This window comes from Lepidochelys kempii, chromosome 2 (assembly GCF_965140265.1).
Source record: "Lepidochelys kempii isolate rLepKem1 chromosome 2, rLepKem1.hap2, whole genome shotgun sequence".
In the NCBI taxonomy this organism is placed as follows: Eukaryota; Metazoa; Chordata; order Testudines; family Cheloniidae; genus Lepidochelys; species Lepidochelys kempii.
The window spans coordinates 227,297,038-227,317,198 of NC_133257.1; the positions used below are offsets into that span (position 1 = coordinate 227,297,038).

Sequence of the window (20,161 nt, forward strand, 5' to 3'; positions counted from 1 at the left end):
TGCTGTATGTTTTCCTTCAGGAGGGAGAGTTTCCTGGCAGGTGGCCACAGTCTACTGCTCCTGAGATAGCTCTCAGAGACTTTTGTCACAGAGGAATGTAAATACCGTTTTCTTTTTTTCTTTTCTGTTGTTACTTCCCTCTGTTTTGTTGCTTTTTGGTTATTTTGTAACTTTGATTCCATTTATCCTGCCTTTTCACAGAAGCTGAAGAAGAAACTCTACATATTAGTTTATTTGTTGCAGCTGTTGGTTCATTGTTTGTTCCTTTTTATGGAAATTTTTTTAATCAAAAGTTTTATTTTTTATTTCTGTGCCTATAATATTTTCCCTATGGTTTCTATGGCAGACCAAACAGCAGACCCATTTTCATTGCTGTCAGAACTGCTAAGGGCACACTGCATTGTGCGATGATGTGTTTATGATGAGAGATATACTGGCTATGTGGCCTGTCAGCTACTCACTCACACTTACTTCTCTCAGGGGGATCCCTCCTTTCCAGCAGCCACCATCTATTTCTAATGTCATATACTGTGTGTTGGACAACTGCCTGGCCCTTAACTTGCTTTCTTAGTGTGCCCCATAGTGGTGCTTAGTGCAGGTCCCTCCTTCATGGTGGCCATGAAAAAGAACTTTCTTTGTTCAGGTCCAAAGTAGGTAGCAGCTCCACAGTAAGGGAAAATTGAGAGCTTCCTGTGACCTGACCCAACCCTGCTGTTTTGTACTTGATGTCCATAATTCCACCATCCTCACACCATCTCCTACTTCCTGAGATGTTTTTAAAACTCCCACTGTTGCTACTTGCTACATAGAGGGATGGGGAGAGGAGACAGTTGTAGAGTCCTTATCGCACCTGCTTGTGTGCCTGTGCCCACCTTATATTATTTCTATGTTTGAATTATTTTTATTTTTTTAATTATTGGAACAACAGTGCATACGCAGACTCTAGCCTCTACCTACAGAATGAGATGTGCATTTTTGAAAATTTAGCCTTTTAGAACTGAGAATTCACTTTGCACATTGGTGAAATGAAGCCACTGTTGAAACATAATATACCAGCCCTTTAACCCTTACTACAAAACAGTACGGGGAAAGGAGGTGAAAAATACTGTATTCAATTGAAGCTGCAGGAAAATTTATCAAAGAAGTTGAAATTTGAGACATTGGATTTAACTCTGTTTTTGCAAAAATTACCAAGGATTTTTTTACTAACCATAAGTAATGTGGTTTATATCTCAAAGTTTGTATCTGAAAACCTTCAAGCCGCATACTGCACACTAACGGCTTTGGCCGAGAGCTGGGAAGAGAACCATCAGCTGAATCACCAGCACCACTTCCTCAAGAAACCTGAGTTCTCCTGAAAGTTTCATATCCAAGTACTTACCTTGCTAAGCCTGTGAGACCTGACAAGATGACTTTCTGAGAGGGTTGGCCGCAGATCAGTATCACAGTATATCTGTCACAGATGAAGAAACTACATACAGTGCATGGATCAATGTAATTCATTCAAGGCCATAAAAATCCTTCAGAGAGTGTTACAAATCCCTTGTAAATGCTTCATTTTGTGTTTGGATCTCATTGCATTTAGCTAAGAGATGGGGAGGAAGTCTTGTAGTCAGAAAATTTCCTACCACCAACACATGAAAGGCTCAAAACCTAAGTTATTCCAGCTAAGGTCAGAAAGACTAAATATCTTAATGACAGAAGGGCTTCTGTTGGACAAGATATTTCTCTTCTCTGTTCAGACCACCCATTCTTTTCTATCACCTTGACATCATATTTTAATCTGAAATTTTGTGGATTTCCCACGTTCTTTGTGTCCATTAATATACCTCTACTGCCTCTAAAACACTGACCATATACAACTCCATGGGTATGTCTACACTACGGAATAAGGTCGAATTTATAGAAGTCGGGTTTTTAGAAATCGGTTTTATATATTCGAGTGTGTGTGTCCCCACAGAAAATGCTCCAAGTGCATTAAGTGCATTAACTCGGCGGAGTGCTTCCACAGTACCGAGGCTAGTGTCGACTTCTGGAGCGTTGCACTGTGGGTGGCTATCCCACAGTTCCCGCAGTCTCCGCTGCCCATTGGAATTCTGGGTTGAGATCCCAATGCCTGATGGGGCTAAAACATTGTCACGGGTGGTTCTGGGTACATATCGTCAGGCCCCCCTTCCCTCCCTCCCTCTCTCTGTGAAAGGAAGGGCAGACAATCGTTTTGCGCCTTTTTTCCTGAGTTACCTGTGCAGACGCCATACCACGGCAAGCATGGAGCCTGCTCAGGTAACCGTCACCGTATGTCTCCTGGGTGCTGGCAGACGCGGTACGGCATTGCTACACAGTAGCAGCAACCCATTGCCTTCTGGCAGCAGACGGTGCAATACGACTGGTAGCCGTCCTCGTCGTGTCCGAGGTGCTCCTGGCCACGTCGGCTGGGAGCGCCTGGGCAGACATGGGCGCAGGGACTAAATTTGGAGTGACTTGACCAGGTCATTCTCTTTAGTCCTGCAGTCAGTCCTATTGAACCGTCTTATGGTGAGCAGGCAGGCGATACGGATTGCTAGCAGTCGTACTGTACCATCTTCTACCGGGCAGGCAAGAGATGAGGATGGCTAGCAGTCGTACTGTACCATCTTCTGCCGAGCAGCCATGAGATGTGGATGGCATGCAGTCCTTCTGCACCGTCTGCTGCCAGCCAAAGATGTAAAAGATAGATGGAGTGGATCAAAACAAGAAATAGACCAGACTTGTTTTGTACTCATTTGCTTCCCCTCCTCCCCTGTCTAGGGGACTCATTCCTCTAGGTCACACTGTAGTCACTCACAGAGAAGGTGCAGCGAGGTAAATCTAGCCATGTATCAATCAGAGGCCAGGCTAACCTCCTTGTTCCAATAAGAACAAAATAAGAACAATAACTTAGGTGCACCATTTCTTATTGGAATCCTCCATGAAGTCCTGCCTGAAATACTCCTTGATGTAAAGCCACCCCCTTTGTTGATTTTAGCTCCCTGAAGCCAACCCTGTAAGCCGTGTCCTCAGTCGCCCCTCCCTGCGTCAGAGCAACAGCAAACAATCGTGCATCTGAGTTGAGAGTGCTGTCCAGAGCGGTCACAATGGAGCACTCTGGGATATCTCCCGGAGGCCAATACCGTCGAATTGTGTCCACAGTACCCCAAATTCAAGCCAGCAAGGCCGATTTAAGCACTAATCCACTTGTCAGGGGTGGAGTAAGGAAATCGATTTTAAGAGCCCTTTAAGTCGAAATAAAGGGCTTCATCGTGTGGACGGGTGCAGGTTTACATCGATTTAATGCTGCTAAATTCGACCTAAAGTCCTAGTGTAGACCAGGGCCATGTGTGCTACTGAGTCTACTCCACTTCTGCTAAAATCCTCACCAGTACTTTCATATCCCGCCTTTTTTACTTCCATATTTGAAGGTCCTTACATAGCCCCTTTCCCCTAAGAGTGAGGGATGGTGGGGGACAGACAAACCATTATAGTACAAATCCTATGCCACTTCCCCTCCCCTGAATCAATGTCATATCACCTTCCTCTATACAGACAGAATGCACATCTACTAGTAGTCTCCCACATATTGCCACGCTCATTATGCCAAAGGACCTTCTACAGACACGGAGGAGGGGCTGGATTTGCTTACTGAACAATAGCAAAATACACTAAATAAATACTATGAAAGAATCCAATCTGAGAAACCCTTGTTCACATAGCCATGAAATTTGATAAATGTATTTAAAATATTCACTACTGTTCTCATTTCTGAAAGCATAGCCTTAAGCCTACTGACATTTCATGGTCTGTTAATACAGAACTCTTTAAATATAGAAAAGTACACATTATACATTAAAGACTATGTAGACTCATGCATAATTATACTGTATCAACCTAGGATTGCTTAATGGTGCAAATTATAAATATTGAATATTGAAGACTATTGCCATAAAAAAATACCGCAAATTATATAAACCTATATCTTTCAAAGTTAAATTTTGTTATTAAGTAAAATCACAAATACAATATAGTACAGAAGACATACATGTCTCATGCTCAAAACTTCCCTTCTGAAACTTTAAATCATAACTCATTCCAGGTTATAATGTAGATTACAAGGAAGGTTTCAATCCTGCAAATACTTAAAAGACATGAGTAATTTTACTTACGAATAATAACACTGGAATAAATTGGAGTTTTGTGTGGGTAAAGTGAGCCAGTCTTGGCCTTGAGTGACCACAGATGTAATTATGTAGGTACTGGTTATTACTCTGTTGTTAAAGTTTGGTTCAATGTTTCCACTTAAAATAGAGATTCTTGGATTAAGTGTAAAAAAATAGTGTTAATGCAATATTCAGATTCAGAAATTAAGCACTCCGAAGTATAGAAATTCAAGACTTAAGCTTACTCCCAACATTAACTCAGCAAAATTACACATCGTATACACTTTATGGTGTATTTTAATAAAAAGCAATGATACATTATTATTTACAGGTAGCACTGAGAGCAAGAAAAGAAAAATAAAAAAACTACTACTTCCTAAAAAACCTTAACTTTTGAATTTTCTGACATCTGAGTGCTTGATTTCTCCACCTCATTTCTTTATACCAGCATTTTCTTTTCCTTTTTGTTTTTTTAAAGGAATAGCACATTAATATATAGATATAGATTTGATTGGTTTGGTGTGATTACAGTCCAATAAAACTTGTAAATTTCTTGAACTAGACCAGGATTAAAGTCAGTGCAATTTAGCTAAGTTTTTATTTAATGATGTTGCTACAAGTGAGAGGAGCAATTCTTTATAAAGCTAATTTATCATACACCTGTGTTCCCATCACTTGCCTACTAAGCCATCTCCCCATGACTTAGTCTAATCCAGCGGATCTCAACCAGGGGTCCGGGACCCCCTGTGGTGCTGCAAGCAGGTTTCAGGAGGTCCGCCAAGCAGCACCAGCATTAGACTCGCTGGGGCTCAGGCCAGAAGCCAAACTATTTATTTTTAATTATTTTTTTAAAGTTTCTTGTTCATTGTGCCTGTTCTTCTGTCTGATACCTGTATCAAAACAAAAGTTACTTCTGGGTTCCCAAACAATCTTACATGATTATCTCAAAGGAAGTATATGCTAATGAAAAATAAAAATGTTACATTTATTTCATTTGGTGCCTAGATTCAGAGGACGGGTATCATACCCCACTGTGCAGGGTTGTAGGCTGAAAGAAAGGGAAACAAGTTGAAAACAGAGGGAAATAGTATATTCCAACTATAGATTCGTAGATTCATAGATATTAAGGTCAGAAGGGACCATTATGATCATCTAGTCTGACTTCCTGCACAATGCAGGCCACCGAATCTCACCCACCCACTCCTGCAATAAGCCTCTCACCTATGTCTGAGCTATTGAAGTCCTCAAATCATGGTTTAAAGACTTCAAGGTGCAGAGAATCCTCCAGCAAGCGACCCATGCCCCATGCTGCAGAGGAAGGCGAAAAAATAGTATATTCCAACTATAATTTTAGGGTGCATATTTCCAATTACGTTTTTCCAATTTGAGCACTGATAAATTGAATACAAGGAAAGTTCTACTAAATATAAAATGAAAAGGAGTACTTGTGGCACCTTAGAGACTAACAAATTTATTTGAGCATAAACTTTCGTGAGCTACAGCTCACTTCATTGTCACGAAAGCTTATGCTCAAATAAATTTGTTAGTCTCTAAGGTGCCACAAGTACTCCTTTTCTTTTTTGCGGAAACAGACTAACACGGCTGCTACTCTGAAACCTAAATATAAATGTTACAGTTAAACTATCTCCCACTTAGATAATATTGGATCCTTTTGGGGGAGTGGGTGGAAAGGGTATTCACCACTTTTTACCTCTCTTTATAACTTGGATAGAAATATCATTTTAAATACACCACAAATAATCTATTCATAGAGTTGTAACACCTTGTGCTAAGAATGCATAAATGCAAGAAATGCAGAATTGGGCCTACGTATTAGAACGCTATCAAAGTAGTTTGAAAAACATTTACTATGGATATTAGATAATCTATCATTGAAAAGTAGGAGAAAAAAATCCATATGTGTTTTCTATTTCTCTGTTGCATGGCACATACAAATATACATATTTCATGCACGCAGAGACACAATTCATTTGTACATGCAGTCATAAACAGATAAATTGTTACTGAGGATTTTTACAAGACCTTCTGTTACAGAGTTTTACATGAAATACTGTGAGCTTGATTCTGCTATTACTAGCAGTGATGTAAGCCAGGAGAAGCTCCAATGAAATCAATAGACTCATACTGGTGTGAAACTTGTGTACATGAGAATAGAATCAAGCTCATTGTATAAGGAAAATATATATATATACACACACACCTCTACCCTGATATAACGCAACCCGATATAACACAAATTCAGATAGAAAGCGGTAAAGCAGTGCTCTGGGGGGCAGGGCTGAACGCTCTGGCGGATCAGCGGGTCAGCATGTCTGGCTCTGACATGCTGCTCTGAGCAGTGTGTTAAGGGTGCCGGGCCGGGGCCAAGGAGTTGAATAAGGGGCAGAGGGTCTCGGGAGGCGGTCAGGGAACAGGGAGCAGGGGGGGTTGGATGGTTCGGAGGTTCTGGGGTCAGGGTACAGGGAACAGGGGCATTCGATAGGGCGTGGGAGTCCCGGAGGGGCCTGTCAGGGGTGTGGATAGGGTTCGGGGCAGTCAGGTGACAGGGAGCGGGGGGGGGAGGAGTTGGATCGGTCAGGGGTTCTGAGGGGTCAGTCAGGGGGTGGGAAGTGACTATTAATAACGGAAATGCTCAAGGCCAAAGCAAGTTCAATATAACACAGTTTCACCTATAACACGGTAAGATTTTTTGGCTCCCAAGGACCACATTATATCAGGGTAGAGGTGTATTTTTATAAATATTTAAAGCTTGATCCACAGACTTCCACTGACTTCAAAGGGGTTTGGATCAGGCACTTAGGTCAGAGATCCTGAAACAGTTCAAAAAGTATTAGACTGTGGTGAATACAATACCAGCAGTTTTACTATACTGGTGATAAAAATAAAGCAATGGAAGTAAAATCCCCACATGTGAGGTCTCAGCACCCTGCCCTCTTACACTGTGTAAATTTCAGTTACATATGGAATTATTATTCAGATGACTCTATTGAATTGTTTTTGAATTATGAAATAAATAGGAAGCAGGGACTTTAATTACAACTGCATTTTCTAAAGTACAGACTGATACACATCAATTGGGGGAAATCTGGCTGTATTTAAGTCAATGAGAGTTTTGCCAGGGACATCAATGGGAACAGGATTTCACTTATTGTACACTAGCAGTGTACTATAATTATAAGCTCTGTTTATGTTCTCTGAGCTTCAGTATCCATATGTAGTTTACACCTTCAGCTTTAATAGGTTTGTGAATGGAACAATTACATTTCAGTCACTGAACAACTTAAAAATAATTATGTCACCATAATTATTCAGATTAAAGCATTACAAAGATACCGTGCATTTTAGTCATTCTTATAACTAACAAGCAACAACCGGAATCAGACCTACAGTACCTTCTCTTGGTATGATTCACAGAATCATAGAATATCAGGGTTGGAAGGGACCTCAGGAGGTCATCTAGTCCAACCCCCTGCTCAAAGCAGGACCAATCCCCAATTTTTGCCCCTGATCCCTAAATGGCCCCCTCAAGGATTGAACTCACAACCCTGGGTTTAGCAGGATTCTCTACCTTATTTCTACAGCCATCTTAAGGAAGGGGAACTAGTACCAAACCTGTCCCATGAATTCTTAGTCTTTAAGGTCACCTACCATGTCAGATACTAAGTGGTATAAAATGCCTTTTAGCAACCCAGAAATGTTTTTTTTAAAACATCTTGACAGCCTATATTTTTAGCAACCTACCCCCAAACTTGATAAATTCGATATCATCTTCCAGGATTGGTCTTGATAGGTAGTCTTTTACCCCAAAGTCAAATAGATGCGACATACAAGTTCAGTTTTAACAGACAGGAAAACAAATAAAGGTTGAGCATTCCTCTGTCTACACATTGCATAATCTACTAAGCCATTATACCTGAAGCTGAGCAGGCAAACGTTACAGCGCCTCATCTCACCGGCTAACTTTTCTGTAAAACAAAAAGCTGCTGCAACTCAGCAGTCATCTACAAAAATAACCCCAACAGCTTTCAGTTTGTTTCACCTGGCTACAAAGCGTTAAGGAGGAAATCCCCCCCCCCCCCATCAAAGCAACAGAGCCACTGCAAAACCCCTTCATCTCAGCCGCTCACATCACAAATAACTGTCTCGGGAGAAACTTTTCCAAGTGGCACACAGAGGCAGAGTGACAGAAACAGCAGATCTGTGTAAAACACGCAGATGACCGACTCTCGCTCGTGCCTAGGCAGAGCAGTACAGAGACACCCCCTCCTCCCCGCTCCCAGTGCGCGGCTATGTGGTGATACACGATCCTGGTGCGTGTCCCCCCCCCCCCCCGCCCCCCGGTGTGTCTACCTGACGGAGTGTAAGGGAATGAGCAATGCCAGTTACCGGGGAGCGAGCGCCTTTCTTGCAGAGCGGTCCCCTGAAGACTCCTTTAATGCCACGGTAGTGCCCGTTGCTGAGATGCCTGGAGCTGATGACCAGGTAGCACGCCATGCGGGTCCGGGCGGGCTGAGGACGGGGCAGGGGCTCAGCCCCGCCGTGCGCTGCTTGTGGGGGGGAAACGCGGGCTGGCCCCTGCTCAACACCAGCAGGAGCAAGTGCTACCCCCGCTGGGGACCCCGCCGGCGTGAAGCGGCGACGATCTCTCCCCCAGCGCCCGCCTTACAGCTGCCAGCAGCAGGATGCGCCGAGGGCAGCAGCGGCAGCCCGAGCGCGGCGAGGGGAGCCGGGAAGCGGCCAGTCCGCATGCTGTTCCGCGGGGCTCCGGCAGCTCCGCCAGGAACCAGGGCAGGGCGCAACTTCCAGGCCGGGGGCGGCACCTCGCTAGCCCCGCACCCCCCAGGCGCGGGCACCGGCAGGCGCAAGCCAGGCGGGGGTTTCTCCGCGGCAGCCGGTCCCCATGGCCGGTCCCGCCGCCCGGCGGGGCGCTGCCTGCAGCGGGCTGGCTCCGAGTCCTGGGCACCAAAGTCCTTCAGGTGCCGCCGCCGCTGCGGCCAGCGCCTTAGCGCGGGGCGGGGCGGCGCCGGGAGAGCCCCTCAGCCGGCCCGCGAGCGAGGCAGCAGGTGGGAGCTGCCCCTGGCCGCTGCGCTGCCGAGCGGGCTCGGCGCAGCAGGGACAGCGGCGGGAGAGGCGCACACGGGCGGGGGCAGCACGGCCGCGGCTGGCCCCTGCGTAACGCGGTCAGCCTGCGAGGAGCCCCCGAGCGCCGGCACCATCCTCGGCCCAGCGCCTTGCCCCAGCTCCTCTGCTCAGGACCGGTACTGTCCTCTCAGCCGCTCCCTCCGTGCCTGTCTCTCCGCCCCCCTCTCACTCCTTCCCGCCCCCCTTCCAGGCTGAAGGCAGCCGCCACAGCTCCCCAGCTGGCTAGGACTGAGCTCCTCAAGCCCCCCGGCTGCGTCCAAGGTATGGTATCAAAGGGGGACACGATGGTCTCCCAGCCATTCCTACCCGATGAGTGGCGCTGAAGTGCAATGGGGCCCTTCCCTGTGAAGCAAACCAGCCGGGAATCAGGCTGCTTGGGGGGGGGGGGGGTGGACTCGGGCTGCTTGAGACGGAAGGAAATTCCTCTCTGCAGCCACCTGGTGTAGTAGCCCGGGCCCCCGCAGCCGAAATTAGGCTTTCTCCTTCGCCCTGGCTGTCCTGGGGAGGGATGAATGATCGCCGTCTCCCAGCAGCCAGCTACGAGAAAGGAAGAGATTCCTGCCACTGTTGACTAGAAGCACAGATTTACAGGGGACAATGATGAGAGAGGCTAAAGTTGCACGTGTCTCACAGTTGAGCAAACTGCCTGGAAATCTTCCCAACTTCTGTCTCTGCCCTTGTCATGATTTCCTTCCGCCGGCCCCCCCTCCCAAAAAAAAGCTCACGAGTTTAGGTGGGTGGTGTCACTTACAACCTAAATAATTTACATAGTACTATAAGCATGAAACGTTTCCTGCATTAGGCAGCTAAAACAGGTTGTCACGTTCCTCTTTCCACGGTACACTCACCATAAATCTCCTAGCTTGCTATGCAAACTGAGCTTCATTTCATCAATGGATAAGCATTGTCTCTGCAGATGAACTATTATTCAGCTAATTCATTAAAAAATAAAGCACGAAGTGTTAGTAATTACCTGTAAGCTGCATATTTGTTTCCAGAATAGTGTTCTATATTTTATATATCCAGTATAAGTAGAAACTGCTTAGGAATCCTCCTTTTACAAACCCAATAAGATCCTCTGTACTTCCAGACATAGTGAATTAAAGTAGTAAACCTGGCAAGTTCTAGTTTAGGAATCTGAAGGTATATATTTCTTTTGCACAAGACAAATGCTGTAATAAGGATATCAAAACTTAGAAGATCATATGGCTGTGACAGTTCAACTGTCTTGCTTTGATTTTCTCAATTAAATAGTGTTGATAAGGTATTCATGTACTACATAATCTTGATTGAACATACTTGAAAACATTTCACGTACTGTATCTAACACTAGATTTAATATATAGATATATACATACATACACATATATACACACACCTAGAGAGAGAACAAAATAGGGCTGACAGCCTTGCAAAATGAGTCTTAAAAGGCAACTTTAGAACATAAAAATTAACTATACAGAAACAATAATATTCTACATTTATGTAGTGTTTTTCATCCTAAAGGATCCTCTACATTTTTTAAAACTATAGGCATAGAGAATTATTGAAATTAAAGGATCCTGGGGTGAAGAGTGACAATTAATCACCATACTGTCAGTTATTGGGGGTGTGGGTGGGGAGAAATGCTGGTCAAGCACACAAGTGAAAATGCTATATTTGGGCCCATTAATATTTATATATTTTATATTGGGAAAAGTGACTTGAGTCCATTAATATTTTTATAAAACAAACCAGACTTTGGGACCAAATTGAATTGCATCTGAAATCAATGTCCAAACTATCAATTGACTTTAATGGAAGCAGGATTGAGCCACTGTTTTTTAAGTTTCAGAGTAACAGCCGTGTTAGTCTGTATTCGCAAAAAGAAAAGGAGTACTTGTGGCACCTTAGAGACTAACCAATTAGTTAGTCTCTAAGGTGCCACAAGTACTCCTTTTGTTTTTTAAGTGTGGTTCTACTATGGAAAGTGATATGTGCAAATGGTAGTCTGTTACCCAAAAGGCCTGATTTCTGTGTTAACTAAGAATGACATCCTTTTATGCTAGTGACAGAAATGTTTTTACTATTTTCTCCTGTTAGCACTCCATAGCTAACAGAGCTGTGAGAGTGAGCCAGAAATTATTCTTTCTATGATTTATACAGCTGATTAACAGAATTGTTAACCACATTCCAATGGTAGAGGTAATTCTTCCCTAATTTATTTCTTTGCAACCCTATTTCAAACAATAGCATTGCAAAGATGTAACTTTAGGTAGAATTTTGGCCTGCAGCTTGACTTTCAGATGCAAGGCTGAGTTTGCAGATCTGGCAGTTAGAAAAACATCTTCCTCAGCTGTGAACTGAGTAAATTTGCTTTGTGTGTCATTTATATCATGGAGAATCATTCTCATTTTCCAGATCATGAAAGCAATTTAAGGGCCCATCTGAAAGATCCACACAGAAGGCCAGATTCCGTCAATCCATAAAGTGCCATGAACAGCCTCCCACACTGTGGAAGTGATGCAATTCCACTGTGAAGTTAAAGAGAGGATGTAGAGCAGTTCACACCTTTTACACCCCAGACACCTGTACTCTTTCCACTCTAGAAGGCAGAGGGGTTTGGTGGGTGGCAACGACACAGCTGGATTGGCTAACCCATACCACCTGCTTAGGGAGCTACAGCCTTGAACATGTAGCAGTGGATGTGCAGTAGCTTCACGGCCTGGTAGGACAGGGAGAATATTTTCCTCGTCAAACCTCACAAAGCTTGGCCAGTTCATTCCCCGAGGTTGTGTGTAAGGCACATGTTTGGCCACAGAGTGGAGTGCACAGTACTCATTTTATCCACCTGGGAAGGGCTCAATTGACTCTGCTGTATTTTGATAACTAAAATTCATTTTAGGCTCATTCCAACTTGCAAGATCGGAGAATAATAAATATTACTAACTGGATCTATTTTATGAACAACTTGGTAGATACAATCATGAGGAGACTAATAGTTGTTAAATGGAACAACTGGAAATTGTCAGTCTCTAAACAGTACATCAAGGCTGTGGAGGTACTATGCCATCCTTTCACTAATCACAGGTAATCCAGAATTTTGATTCTTAATTATATTCAAGATACTTTATACTGTCTGGGCCTAATTCTCCACTGCCTTGGACCACATGTTGTCATTTCTAGCTGTGTAAATTGGTGTAAAATGCTACTATTCTGCTTTGGTAACATTTTACACCCACTCTATGCTCCCTTTGCAGATGTGTAAGTGACTTCTCAAGATGCAAGGAAGCAGGGAATCAGGTCATCTGTCTGTAATGTTAATTGGAATAATGAAATGTTCTCCAGCTCATCTGTCCACTCAATTTACACAAGGTTGATATTATTAATAAGTGCACTTAGCATTTATTACCTTGAAATTGCTTTATAAACATTAATTAATCCTTACAGTCTCTTGAGAGGTATTATTATCTCCATTTTACAGAATCAGATCCTGAAATCCCTATTCAAGCAAAAGTCTCATTGAAGTCAGTTTTGTCTGAATAAGGAGAAGCTAAGACAGAAAGGTTTAGACCAAAATTTTCAAACTTATGTCTGAAGTTAGCTACCTACATAAGTGTTTATCTTCACTGAAAAGTTAACTCAAGTGTTGTTCCCAACTCAGATTCTATCCACACACTTTTAACTCAAGTTAGCTGGCCCCTTAGGAGCTATTGGCTAAATTCCAAGTGAACACAATTCATCAGCAGCTAACATGATCTCTCTGCCGTGGGGATGCAGGCTAGTTCCACTCAAGTGCCACTATTCCTCCAGTGCCTTCCCACATTTCCTTCTAGTGCCCAGAAAGGATAGACAAGTCCTCCCATAATTCCCTGGGAAAGAAATGAAAGAGCAGCTCAGTTTAAAGCAGTGCAAAGAATGCCCCCCTGGGATATGCCTCCAGAAATCTTTAGTGCCATACCCGAATGAGTACAGTGAGAGTGTGGCTACACAGCTTGAGTGTTATTTCAGTGTGGCAACTCTCACTCAAGTGAGGCTAACTTGAGAGAGTTAATTCTACAGTGCAGTCATACCCTAAAAGTGATCTGATTTTCATAGGTGCTGCTCTCCTCTAAACATCTATTAAAGCTTTAGGAACCCTGAACTTCTGAAAATTAGACTACATACTTTGGTGCCAAAATATATCTGTAAATGCTTGACTTTAAGCAGCCAAGTTTGATAACACTGGCCTAGAGTACATGTTACCTGCTGCCACAGAGGAGATAAATATTAAATCTGGGATTAAAATGTTTGAGTTCCTTGCAACTAATTGATGCCCATTACTAGACCATAACCCCAACACCCTTGTATCTATATATTTTTAATATCCTTAAAACAGTGTAGATAAATTAGGTTGTTTTATTCATTGGTTACTGTGGAAACTGACATCACTTTACCTTGGGTGGAGCATTCGGAAATCTACAAGTGCTGACTAGTCAGTTTATATATTATAGCTTGCAATTCATTCCATAGTTGGTAAAATGCCACAGTCTGAATGGTGGTTGCGCTAAAGCAGGAGAGTGGTAGGCCCATTTTCCTTATTGGCCCCAAAATCCCATTGACTTTGAGAGGGGTCAGATGTAGTAATTTGTGTAGCTGACTGAGAATTAATTCACCCACTTGAGCTCTAACTCTGCTGTGACATGGAATCTTTTCTGTGGCTTTGGGCAGCCACTCTGCATCAGTTTCCCCATTATTGATAAAAAAAAAGTGAGATGGTACTTGTTTTACTCACAAGCTACTGTGAGGACTAGTTAATTAAATAAAATTTTTAATAAGGAAAGTGTTAAATATTACATAGGTAATAGCCACTCAAACTGACCATTTCTTAACCGGCTAAGTACTGAACAGTTAATCATCTATAATTTTCAGAAGAATGCTGAATAAATCCCTTTCACACCAGTGAGCAGTTCAGTTAAGGACTCCACAGCAAAAGCCCAATATTTCCAGTGGGTAAGAGTGTCCACTTATATCATGACCCTTTCCTTTAAGAAGTAGTATTCATTGGTTTCTCATCACTGTTAGTTGTGCTGTGAATTAGGAAAAGGTAAAGAATAATATGTAGCCACTGGTGTGAAAATTGTAGAGAATGACTCCAATGTTACAATTCGGTCCTATCTTTATAGCAAAGAGGTTCTTTATATAAAGATGAGATGCGAAAGTGATGAAGATGTAGTAATGTTTTCATACACTTGCCAGTTTAATATGTTTTTATAAATATTTAATACCTCAATCTCTTTATGAAGAACGAACATACTCTTCATTTCAATATATCTCTTTATATTACATTTGCCTAATAGTAAATTTTATAAAGAAAAGTTTATTAGACAGACATCTGTAAGAGAGGTAACTCAAATTTTGATTTCTCTGTGATGGTCTTTACTCTGTTCAGTCTCCTTGTATTTGCAAACTATAGATGTGCTGATGATCTGGATATCGAAAAACGGCATAAAGCTGCTTTATTATATTCTTGTCCATATGAATGGGGAACTAGAACTGAATGTTAAATGCAAAACAACTCTATTAAAATGACATTAAAGCTTAGATGTAAACAGAAGGAAAGGTTGTCTAAGCTGTTACTCTTAGCTCTCCCATATTATGCAGAGAAAGAAAACTGTGGAAGTACAGGCGAGGCGACATCTCCTCCTTATTCCAGGAAGACTCTGTCAAAGAGTTAAATTAAAATCAGGGTATATTAACCAGCACACCTTTTAAATCTGGTGTTAGGCAGGGCTGTGTCTTTACCCCTGCACTCTTTTTTGGGCAATGGATTTCATAAGGTAGCATTCCATCAGCTCCATAGGCATTAAAATTGGTGATTTCTTGCTCTCAGACCTTGACTATGCTGATGACGTTGCTCTTTCTAGTTTACAGAGCCCCGATAGGTTTTGCAAGGTACTCCAGCTAATGGAGGAGGAGTCGGCTAACGTTGGCCTACATGTTTTGTGGTCAAAGAGAAAGCTGCACCCATCTAGGATCAGATCCACACATGACTCCAATCTCTTTGAATAATCAAACTGTCGAAGCAGTCTCCAACTTTTCCTATTTGGGTTCTCTACTCACGAGTTCCTCCAACCCTCACATGGAGGTTCTCCACCGGATTGGCATCGCAGCATTTGCCATGGGTCGTTTAAAACCAATATGGAGTCAACATCATCTTGGCATGACAATCAAGTTCAGGATCTATTCAAGCTGTATCATCTCTGTACTGTTGCGTAGTTGTGAAACATGGACACTATACTCCTCAGACTGGGCAAACTTGGAGGCTTTTCACACAAAATGCTAATGTCATAAATTGAGCATAAAGTTGAATAATTTCATTTGTAAGGTAGATGTTTATGGTCACTCCAGTCTACAGACTACTGGGGCTATTGTCCACAGTTGGCTTCTTACACTTTTCAGACATGTTGCGTGCATGCATGGCGCAAAACGTTCCAGCAAACACCATTTTACGGGTGGCTTGTAATATCTGGGATAAAATTCTACCAACCAAGGGGTGGAGGCAGCACATAGGTGGACTCCCTATTACATGGATGCATCAAGTCTGCTCTGACATTGGATTCTTAGCCAGGGCAGGTAGGGAGCCAGCCTTAGCCCCGCTGCCCCATGGAGCTGGCAATCCCGTGGGCTGGATTGAAAGCCCTAATGGCCAGATCCAGCCCACGAGCCATAGTTTGCCCTCCCCTGCGCTAACAGATCCTCTCTGGGGCCAGAACTCCCTAACCGTTCCACAGTGGAGCAAAACCTGCCTACACAATAGAATTATGAAGACTTCCCTCCTTTGGATTTTTCCTAGAGGTAAGGGCATTCGATCTCCTCCTCTCCTGGTATTATCTGCATTGATATTTATGTTACATGGTCAAGATGTCACATATTCATGTATCTGCCCTAATATTCACAATATTGTCCCCATTGACTGGCACTGTGTTTTACTTTATCTTGACATTTTAGTCATCATCCATGTTGCCCTGCCATCAGACATCCACAAATTGTCCACACACATAAGTTAGTTTAAAAGGGTACCGCCGAAGGCTCAGGGGACTGTGAACTGGCCGTCGTGCCTGTAAGGTTTATGAAGGACTCAGGAGTCATGTTTGCCAGTAAAGAAGGTGCAGCACTTTTTATTAAGTTCACAAGAACGCAACTCAGGAAAAGGCATGGAGAAGTTGGTGGAGGAAGAATGCTGAAGATGCAAAGCACATGACTTTTCTGCCATTCCTGTGGCAACAGTTCATGTATATTCCAGCCACAGGAAGCAAACATATCAGTGAAGGGGGACCATCCACTTCTTTATGGGTGGGCACTTCACATGGCAGTTCACCAAGTGCCTCTGGCCAGAGGCCTGAAAATGAGTAAACAACTATTTAGTATGAACACAATAGGAGAAAAGTTAATGTAAAGTCTGCTAAACAGCCACTAATAAATCTGGCTTATGTCTCTCGCCCTCAGCCAGGAAGGGACAGAGATATTTTAAAATCTGGAATCAATATACAGCCAAATATAATGTTCTTTATTATGAAAAAGAAAAAGGCTTAAAATGGCCATAAATCTCCATGCCTGTTTATTTCCTGCTCTCTCTCTCTCCCCCTCTGGAGTGCTCCCCCCACAACCCTGTCAAAGTACCTTTGGTATTCCAGTCCTTGCTTCCCTTTAGCAGTGGCTGTCAATCACACTGAACTATCATTTTGGGGTTGGGGGCATGATATTGGCAAACTTCCACTGAGGACTACATTTAATCAACAAAACTCACATCCACTAAACTAGATGTTTACTCAGGCACCACTTGGACTGCTGCACGACCTACAGCATCTCTATATATTTCTATAGATTTTATTATGCACCACCAGGAGACCACGGTGTGAGTTATGCACGTATCATGGTGACAGCATTTTATCAGTAGTCCTTGATAGTTCATCAGCAGACAACCTTTAAAGAGCTTTTACAAAGAAAGATATCGCACACCAGAGAAATTTTAGGTTGACAGCAGTTTTGCCAGTTGGCGTTCTTCATAATTCTGATACTAATTGAACATGAATATCCCTACATTATTAGTTGTCTATGAAAAAATAGTTTTAAGATTCCTTATTCCTGGATCATTGTAGAATGTCATTGTACCTTGGAGTAGAACAGGGGAGGAGACAGAATTTTGCAATGATGTAAACATTTCAATGATAATTGAAAACAGAAAAACAAATGAGTGATGAGATCAGTGTGTGAAATTCTCCTCTGAGCAGAGGGCTAGAAGAAGAACAGCTCCCCTGTAATTCCAATTTACAACCTCAAAAGATGGCTTAAGTGGACTTCTGCTGGCTTCCTCACAGTGGTGAATTTCACATTAAGTATATTACAGTGACAACTTGCTTTGTGGCCAAGGGTGTCACAGTACTGAAGAGCAAAAGTAAAATAGATGCTTAATTAAATATAAATTCAGTTTTTATTTTTGCAGTAATTTTGGGTTCTAATTATAACACTATAATTTGTAAACAACACATGCTGAGGTTTTGACAGTGAAGTTCTGATGAAACACAGTGTACACATTTTAATTACATACAGTTCTAATAGAGTGAGCACTGCAGCATTTCTGTCATCTTTGAAATGGTAACAAAATGAAAAAAAGTTTTTGAAATATGAGCATGAAGGTAATGAGATCAATAAATGTCAACTAGAAAAAGTAATCACAACTCTGGAGACTCACTAACCTTTCTACAAGTTCCAGAAATAATAGACTAGCTTGGGATGAGGAATTCTTTAACCATGAGAATCAGATACAATTAGAAGAGGAAAGAGAACCAGGTGAATTTAACTAAATAATTATTTTGTTTTTCTCCTAAGCTCTTCACTAGTCTAGACTTCTGTCTACTCTGGTCTTGAAATCCAAAAGTGTAATGAATAAACATATATGGATAATTTTATTGTCAGAAGTAAAAAGGAAATAGGAGCGTAGCATTTCATATTGAGGGTATGTTTCTGCTCCCATTGAGGTAAATACTAAAAATCAGCTGATCTCCATAGAAATTGTAGGTTCTCAGTACACCTCAGGATCTGGCACTAAATTGGCACCTACATATAATTTATGCAAACTCAGTATCTGAAAATGAATTAAATCAAAATTAGAAATTGTATGCTATGTTTTAATGCCCCGTGGTAGGATCTAACTTGAATAAGAGAAAATTTAATATTCAAAATGTTAGATTAAATAATATTTGAAATGGGAATATTGGTATTTATTTAGCACATTTTATTAAAATGTGCAAGTGGCATTGAACCTCAGGTGAAAAAGCAAAGAAATAACATTTTGTTAAACCTATGAAGAAAGGCAATAAATTCCTCAACATGAGGCATACAATCTTCTTGAAAACATTAACATTTAATGAAGGAACGTTCAAAATTCACTAAGGATTTATATTACAAATAGATGGATTTCAGGGAAATTTACTTAAAAAAAAAGAAAGGAACAGAATACACAGGAATCAATCCATAATGTAGATAACTTATTAGAGAAGCCCTCTTCTCTTTTCAGAGTAGCAGCCATGTTAGTCTGTATTCACAAAAAGAAAAGGAGTACTTGTGGCATGTTAGTCTCTAAGGTGCCACAAGTATTCCTCTTCTCTTTGTATCTATGCTATTGAGTCCCACCACATGGTGGTGACAAAAAGGTAGACTGAAGCAAGTATATATTCTCCAAAGGCCTAGGGCCAACTTAAAGGTGCTTGTAGGACAAAAACAAATGCAATTTTTATTTATCATCATTTTCATTAATAAAGTTACTTCTAAATGCTACTGTGTGCATTGAACCTGCCTTGGGATACTGCCAATATAAATTTCAATTCTACTGTGCTTGCCAGAGATGATTGTGTGAAAAGCATTCTGCAGATTATGAAAGAGCTCAACATAGAAGCACACACAGTACATGAAAGTGGGATTTTCAGATTCTCAGTTATATCTCTTTTCCCTCTCAGAACATTTTCCTGTTAGAATCATAGAATCGTAATGCTGGAAGGGACCTTGATAAATTATCTAGTCCAGTCCCCTTCACTCATGGCAGGTCTAAGTATTATCTAAACTGTTCTAATAGTCATATGTCCAATTTCCTTACAAAGAACCAGGTGAAAACATAGGCCCCAGTCCTCCAAACACATACTTATTTGCCTACCTTTAAATATTGAGTAATACCATTGGCTGCACTGGGACTATTCACATGAGTAAAATTATGCACATGCATAAGTCTTTGCAGAATTGAGGCTTTAGACTGGGAAGAAGATGTGCAGCTTGTAGGCAACCTGAACCATATCTAATATCAAACTAGTTTCATGCTGAGGTACTCTGTTTTCACTGTGGGACCTCAGAACAGAGAATTATGAAAACAGGGTAAATATGTTCTGGAAATCTGTGATTATTCATTTCAGAGCTAAATAAAGCTATTTTCTCTTGCTCATATTTGCTTGTCAGGTGGCTTTTAAATACTCCTGGCCAGACACTGCTTACATGCTCTTCTATGTTTCTCACACTACATGTGTATATTATATATATGTTTTATGTGGGAGAGGCATGGTCAGGGCAAAAATCACAGTGCTGTACCCACGGACAAAGCTTATGCATGTTTTGAAGTCCATATGCAGACACTGTGCTAAGTACAAGAGTAACTTATAATTCACGTTTGAAGATGTCAAGTACAGAAGGCCGTGACAGTGCAAGGACTGCATATGTGAGCAAGTAAATGAGGGAAAACATGGTTGATGGAGAGGGCTAGCTTTACTATTGAGCTGTGTGTTTGCCTCACTGGCAATATGTGGGCAAAAACAGAGTAG

At 41.9% G+C, this 20,161-nt stretch overlaps 1 protein-coding gene across 1 annotated transcript in view; it reads right to left on the reverse strand.

Annotated features, from left to right (window-relative positions):
- The window catches only part of ZNF804B (zinc finger protein 804B), a 338,326-nt gene extending 328,876 nt beyond the window's left edge, over positions 1 to 9,450 (reverse strand). The window contains 1 exon segment of the mRNA XM_073329672.1: positions 8,580 to 9,450. Within this exon segment, the coding sequence (XP_073185773.1) occupies positions 8,580 to 8,687 (108 nt within the window). The 5' untranslated portion in view covers positions 8,688 to 9,450.
- Between the last annotated feature and the right edge of the window lie 10,711 nt (positions 9,451 to 20,161).